We start from the raw sequence: 7,885 nt of genomic DNA on the forward strand, positions 1-7,885 counted from the left end.
TACTGACGTGTGTATGTATCAGACGATGTTGTACGAAGTGTTAGTATGTACAGACTGTTAGTATTGTACAGACTGTTGTTAGTATGCGAGTGTTACAGACATGTAGTATGTACGACGTGTAGTATGTAGACGTGTTGTTAGTTGTACTGACAGTGTGTAAGTATTGTACAGACGTTGTTAGTATTGTACCAGACCGGTTTAGGTATGTTACAGACGTGTTAGTATTGTACAGACTGTTTTACAGACATGTTAGTATGTACAGACGTTGTAGACTGACGTGTTAGTATGTACTGACGTGTTAGTGATGTACAGACGTCCGTTAGTATGTACCGACTGTTGTACGAATGTAGTTGTACAGAACGTGTTAGTATGTTACAGACGTGTTGTACAGACATGTAGTAGTACAGGACCTGTTAGTATGTACAGACGTGCTAGTATGTACTGACGTGTTAGTATGTACTGACTTGTCGTATTAGTATGTAACAGGTGTACAGACATGTTAGTATGTACAAGACGTGTTTGTACAGACTGTTAGAATGTACACATGTTAGTATGACAGACGTGTAGTATGTACAGACGTGTGTGTTTACAGACGTGTATTAGTATGTACAGACATTTAATGTACAGACTCGTAGTATGTCGACGTGTTATATGACGACGGTGTAGCTGTTATGTACAGTTTAGTATGTACAGAACGTGTTAGTATGTACAGACGTGTTAGTATTGTACAGACGTGTAGTATGTACAGACGTGTTAGTATGTACAGACATTGGTTTAGTATGTACAGCAGTTGTACAGACGTGTTAGTATGTACAGACTGTGTTAGTATGACGAGTTATGTTGTACAGACATTGTTTAGTTGTACCGACGTGTTGTACATGTACAGACGTTGTATGTACAGACGTTGTTATAAGTACAGACATGTTGTACAGACGTTGTTAGTATGTACAGACGTGTTAGTATGTACCAGTCGTTTGTACCGACGTGTTAGTATGTACAGACGTGTTAGTTGTACAGACGTGGTTAGTATGTACAGACGTGTTAGTATGTACAGACGTTTGTCAACTTAGTATGTCAGACATGTATGTACAGACGTGTTAGATGTACAGACGTGTTAGTAGTACAGACTTGTTGTATGTCAGAGTGTTAGTATGTAGACGTTGTTACAGACAGTTAGTATGTAAGACGTGTGTATGACACCGTGTGACCGACATGTTAGTATGTACGACGTGTTGTATGTCAGGACGTTGTAGTATGTACAGGTGTTGTACAGACCTGTTAGTAGTCAGACGTGTTAGTATGTACAGCCGTTTAGTATGTAACAGACTTTAGTAGTGCTATACAGACGTTGTTAGTGTACAGACGGTGTACAGACGTGTTTAGTAATTTACATTGACGTGTTAGTATGTACAGAGTTGTTAGTATGTACAGACGTGTTGTACCGACCTGTTAGTATGTACCGACATGTTGTACGACAGTCGTTTAGTATGTGTATCATACGTGTTGTACAGACGTTAGTATGTACGAGTTTTAGTATGTAAGATGTAGTATGTACAGAGTGTTGTACAGCCGTGTTAGTATGTACAGAGTGAGTATGTACAGACATTTGTACAGACATGTTAGTATGTACAGAGTTAGTATGTACGACGTGTTAGTATGTACATGACGTGTTAGTATGTACCTGACATGTCGTATGTACAGACGTAGTTGTACAGACATGTTAGTATGTAAGACGTGTTAGTATGGTACAGTAAGTGTGTTGTACAGACATGTTCAAGTATGTACATGACGATGTTAGTATTGTGTACTGCGTGTTTGTATGTACAGACGTTTTAGTATGTAACAGAGGCTTAGTATGTACAGACATGTTGTACAAGACATGTTAGTATGACCGACGTGTTAGTATGTCAGACGTGTTGTACAGACTGTTAGTATGTACAGACGTGTTAGTATGTACAGGACATGTTGTACAGACGTGTTGTATGTACAGACGTGTTAGATGTAACAGACATGTTGTACAGAGTGTTAGTCTGATGTACAGACGTGTTAGTATGTACAGACTGTTACGTATGTTACAGACAGTGTTCGTATGTACAGACGTGTTCATCTGAGATTGTCTGTCTTGCCGCTGCAGCTCTGTTGCTGCTCAGTGTGTCCGACTGCTGCTTTTCTCTCTTGCTGGCTGATCGAGCTGCTCTGTTCTCTCAGCGCTGCAGCAGCCTCAACACACACTGTTACCACCTGCACACCATCGAACAGGTAAACAGCCCCTGCAACACCTGCAACACCTGCAACACTGCAACATCAACCACCTGAATCCACTTAGAAGAAGAAGATATACTTTATAACCTCAATGGGGAAATTCTTTTTTCACTCCTATTTTTTTATTTAAATGCATTTTAACCCGGACACAGCAGTACAACGGCATAGACATGCAAATGTGGAGAGAGTGGTGGAGTGATGGCAGCAGCCAGCCACCAGCGCTCTGCGAGCAGTTGGGGGGGTCAGTGCCTTGCTCCAGGGCACCTCGACAGTGCCCATGTGGGACTTGAACCGGCCACCCTCCGGTTCCCAAGCCAAGTCCCTATGGACTGAGCTACTGCCGCCCTCTTCCAACACTTCCAACACTCCCAACACCTGCAACACTCCCAACACCTGCAACACTTCCAACACCTGCAACCACTTACCTGCAAACACCTGCACCAACACTTTCCAACACCTGCAACACCTGCAACCCCTTCCAACACCTGAAACACTCCAACACTCAACACTCCCAACACCGCAACACGCAACACCTGCACACCTGCAACTAACACTCCAACACCTGCAACCACTGCCACACTCCAACACTGCAACACTCCAACACCTGCAACACCTGCAAACACTTCCAACATCTCCAACACCTGCAACACTTCCAACACCTGCAACATCCCAACACCTGCAACACCTGCAACACCTGCAACAACTGCAACCTCCAACACTACACTCAACACATGCACACCTGCAACACTTCCAACATCTGAACACCTGCAACACTTACAACATCTCAACACCTGCAAACACTCCCAAACACCTGCAACACTCCCCAACACCTGCAAACACTCCCAACACCCTGCAACACTCCCAACACCTGCACACACTTCCAACACCTGCAAACACCTGCCAAACTTCACACCTGCCAACACTCCAACACTGCAACACTCCCAACACCTGCAACACCCAACACCTGCAACACCTGCAACACTTCCAACACTCAACACCCCAACACTCAACCTGCAACACTTCCAACACCTGCACACTTCCAACACCTGCAACACTCCAAACACCTGCCACACCTGCAACACTTCCAACACACACCTGCAACACTTCCAAACCCTGCAAACCTCCCAACACCTGACACCAACACCGCAATACTCCCAACTGCAACACTTCCAACACCTGCAACACCTGAACACCTGGAACACTCCAACACTGCAACACCTGCAACACGCCAAACTCCCAAAACACCTGCAACACTTCCGCAACACCTGCAACACCTGCAACACCTGCGAACACTCCCAACACCTGCAACACCTGCAACACCTGCAACTCACACCCAACACCTGCACACTTCCAACCACACTGCAACACTCCCAACACCTGCAACACCTGCAACACCTGCAAATCCCAACATCCTGCAACACTCCCAACCACCTGCAAAATCAACCCAACACCTGCAACCCACACTCCCAACACCTGCCAACACTTCCAACACCTGCAACACTTCAAACTCCAACACCTGCCAACCACACCTGCAACACTCACACTGCAACACTCCCAACCCTGCAACACCTGCAACACTCCAACACCTGCAACACTCCCAACACCTTGCAACACCTGCCAACACTTCCCAACCGCAACACTTCCACACACCTGCCACACTTCCAACACCTGCCAACACCTGCAAACACTCCCAACACCTGCAAACACCTGACAATCCCCAACCACCTGCAACACTTCCAACACCTGCAACACCTGCAACACTCAAACCCTGCAACACTCCCAACACCTGCACCCTCCACACCTGCACATCCCAAACTTCCAAACACCTGCACACTTCCAACACCTGCAACACTTCCACACCTGCAACACCTGCAACACTTCCAACACCTGCAACACTTCAACACCTGGCCAACACTCCCAACACCTGCAACACTTCCAACACCTCAACACTCCAACACTTCCAACACCTGCACACTCCAACACCTGCACACTCCCAACACCTGCAACACCTCCCCACCACCTGCCAACACTTCCACACCTTGAACCCTTCTTCCACCAACACCTGCAACACTTCCAACACCTGCAACACTCCCAACACCTGCAACACTCCCAACACCTGCAACACTTCCAACACCTGCAACACTTCCAACATCTGCAACATGTGCAACACCTCTAACACCTCCAACACTTCCAACATGTGCAGCACCTCATACATCTGAAATTCTTCTTCTTCTTCTTCTTCTTCTTCTTCTTCTTCTTCTTCTGTGGTGTTTTTATGATTGTTGGGGAAACTTTGGTGTTTTCTTCACAAACATTGGAAAATTTCATGTCACCACCACAACAAACATGTTTCCTTAAAAATGAACTAAAATGAGGAACCTGGCCCAGAGACACATTCACCACTGGAAACACTCAAATGCAGAACTGATGTCCAGGTCTTAGACAGTCTGCGGGGACATCACGGAGACTACGTCCAGGTTTTAGACAGTCTGCGGGGACGTCACGGAGACTATGTCCAGGTTTTAGACAGTCTGAGGGGGCAGTTTGTCTCTGAACAATAGATCTGGTCCTGAACTGGGTCAACAGAGCAGCAGAACCAGGACAGTCCACAGACTGACCTACATCTATTGTTGGTGTTGAGGTCAGCTGATGGAGGCTCACACAGTGACACAAACACTCCTGATGGAATGTTGTTGTTGTTGTTGTCAGATGCTCTACATGGCCTCCTTCTTCTACACCCTGAACTATGTGAGGAGGCTGTACTCAGGGATCAGACGGACGCTCTGCAGCTGCAGTCACGGACACTCTGTACAGGTACAAACACCAGCATGGCCTCCACCTGTCAGCACCTGCAACTCACTGCTACACAGACTGAGTACAAGTACACACAACAAGTACAAGTACACACAACGAGTACAAGTACGCACAACGAGTACAAGTACGCACAACGAGACCAAGTACACACAACAAGTACAAGTACGCACAACGAGTACAAGTACACACAGCGAGTACAAGTACGCACAATGAGTACAAGTACACACAGCGAGTACAAGTACGCACAATGAGTACAAGTACACACAACAAGTACAAGTACGCACAACGAGTACAAGTACACACAGCAAGTACAAGTACGCACAACGAGTACAAGTACGCAAAACGGGTACAAGTACACACAACGGGTACAAGTACGCATAGCGAGTACAAGTACAGCTGATAGATCACATGCTCAGAGTAACGATCTGTTTGACTGGTTCATCATCCTTTGGACCTTTGGAACATTAAAATAACGTTGGTGTAACATTAAAATAACATTGGTCTAACATTAAAATAACGCTGGTCTTACATTAAAGTAACGCTGGTCTAACATTAAAATAACGTTGGTGTAACATTAAAATAACGTTGGTCTAACATTAAAATAACGTTGGTCTAACATTAGAGTAACGCTGGTCTAACGTTAAAATAACGTTGGTCTAACATTCAAGTAACACTGGTCTAACATTAGAATAACGTTGGTCTAACATTAAAGTAACGTTGGTCTAACGTTAAAATAACGTTGGTCTAACGTTAAAATAACGTTGGTCTAACGTTATAGTAACGTTGGTCTAACATTAAAATAACGGTCTAACATTAGAATGTTGGTCTAACGTTATAATAACGTTGGTCTAACGTTAGAATAACGTTGGTCTAACGTTATAATAACGTTGGTCTAACGTTATAGTAACGTTGGTCTAACATTAGAATGTTGGTCTAACATTATAATAACGTTGGTCTAACGTTATAGTAACGTTGGTTTGTGCGATCTCAGTTTTCTAACAGACTGGACTCGGCTGACAGAATCAGTGCAGCGCTCTCATGGTGAGTTCAAAGTGTCGAGTAACATGACGTGTGGCGCGTTCAGCACACGCGTGGCGTTCTGCACACGCTGACTGATGTTTGTGCTGTGTGCAGTCTGTTTCCTGTGCTGCTCATGACGCCTGTGTTCATACAAGGACACATCAGCCAATGTCAAGCCAACTTCAGCGAGCCGTACAGGTGAGGAGACGTTCACACACTGTCAGACGCTCCACGTGTGTGTTTCGTATGTTTGACCCTCGCTGTGCACCGTACTGACCCAGGTGTCTGCTGATGCACACCGGAGCACTCTATTTCACCTCTGAGCAGTACCAGCCAATCAGAGCCTGCAGACTGCTGCACACCTACTGCATCGCCATCTTCCTCGCCACCTTCTCCTTCACACTGCTCAGCATCATAGTGAGTGTCACCGTGTGTGTGTGTGTGTGTGTGTGTGTGTGTGTGTGTGTGTGCGTGCAGCACTTCCTGTTGTTGACTGTGACCTCACGTTGTGTCTCCTCTCAGGTGCTCATGGTTAAAGCTCGTCGTATTCACAGGCGGGTTGTGACATCACACGGTTACCTGGGCAACCAGCAGCGGGTGTCCCTGCGTGTGATGGACCGGCGGATGCTGCTGTACCCGCTGATCTTCGTCGTCTGCTGGGGTCCAGGTTGGTTTCTTGCTGATTCAGATCACCATGGTAACAGATGAAGATGTGTGTGTGTGTGTGTGTGAGGATGTGTGTGTGTCTCCTCAGCGGTGGCGCTGGCATTTCTTCGTTTGGTCAAACCTTCAGCGGGTCAGGGCGAGGCCGGCGGCGTCCTCTACATATCACAGGTCCAGCTTTATTTATTGACACAATAACTTCATTGATCAAACTGTCTGACAGCATGTGACAGCATGATGTGTCGTCCTCAGGCGTTCACCTCGGCCTCTCAGGGTTTCCTCAACTGTCTCGTGTACGGATGGACCCGTGAACGCGTCCGCCGAGCCGGCCTCAGGGCTTTATCTCGAGACGTGGACACTCAGACGCCTCTGCTGAGGTCACAGAGGAGCAGGAGCTACCAAACTGTGCGCACCGTCGGCTGAAGGAAAGACACGACGAGCTGGAAAAGCTGAGCAGGTGTTTCTGTCAGCGCAGCAAACAGTCAAGAGGAAAGTTTGAACTGTGACTTTGACTGAGGGAAAACACCGTGATGTCTCTGAGGGGACGAGGACTTCCAGCTCTGGTCATGAACCACTGAGGCGAGAAAAAGGGAAGAAGACGAAGGAGGGGAGTTCACAGGGAGAGGAGACATCACAGGTGGTTTAAAGCGCGTCGAAGAGACTCCAGACATGAAAGTGACAAAACATTTGATACAAATAAGATGAAGACATTAACTTAAAGAACTTTGTAGAAAGGCGCTTTTTGCAGTTCAGTCCCTTTCCGTTATTAGTTACGGGCCGACTGCCACTCCCATATGGCGGACGTTTAACTATCGCATCAACGGACCAACCTTCTAATGAGGCACTTGTATCTGTTGTCTGTGTTATAAGTGTCTGGTATTACGTGTCTGTGTCTATATGTCTCTGGTGTATATATGTATGTGTATATGTCTGTGTATATATGTCTGTGTAATTATGTTGTGTATATACGTCGTGTTATCTTGTCTGTGTATATATGTCTGGTATCTGTCTGTGTCTACGTGTCTGTGTATACGGTCTGTGTATATATGTCTGTGATATGTCTGTGTATTACGTGTCTGTTTCTACGTGTCTGTGTGTTCTCTGTCTGTGTTATGTCTGTGTATAC

At 46.2% G+C, this 7,885-nt stretch overlaps 1 protein-coding gene across 1 annotated transcript in view; it reads left to right on the forward strand.

Moving 5' to 3' along the window:
- tmem116 (transmembrane protein 116) overlaps nt 1-7,541 on the forward strand; it is a 14,516-nt gene extending 6,975 nt beyond the window's left edge. The window contains exons 3-10 of the mRNA XM_027275302.1: nt 2,135-2,259; nt 4,972-5,076; nt 6,068-6,117; nt 6,211-6,294; nt 6,378-6,513; nt 6,619-6,763; nt 6,851-6,930; nt 7,012-7,541. Of these exons, the coding sequence (XP_027131103.1) occupies nt 2,135-2,259; nt 4,972-5,076; nt 6,068-6,117; nt 6,211-6,294; nt 6,378-6,513; nt 6,619-6,763; nt 6,851-6,930; nt 7,012-7,182 (896 nt within the window). The 3' untranslated portion in view covers nt 7,183-7,541. The remainder of the gene's footprint in view (nt 1-2,134; nt 2,260-4,971; nt 5,077-6,067; nt 6,118-6,210; nt 6,295-6,377; nt 6,514-6,618; nt 6,764-6,850; nt 6,931-7,011) is intronic.
- The last annotated feature ends 344 nt before the right edge of the window (nt 7,542-7,885 follow it).

The sequence above is a fragment of the Larimichthys crocea genome, unplaced genomic scaffold (genome assembly GCF_000972845.2).
Source record: "Larimichthys crocea isolate SSNF unplaced genomic scaffold, L_crocea_2.0 scaffold100, whole genome shotgun sequence".
In the NCBI taxonomy this organism is placed as follows: domain Eukaryota; kingdom Metazoa; phylum Chordata; class Actinopteri; family Sciaenidae; genus Larimichthys; species Larimichthys crocea.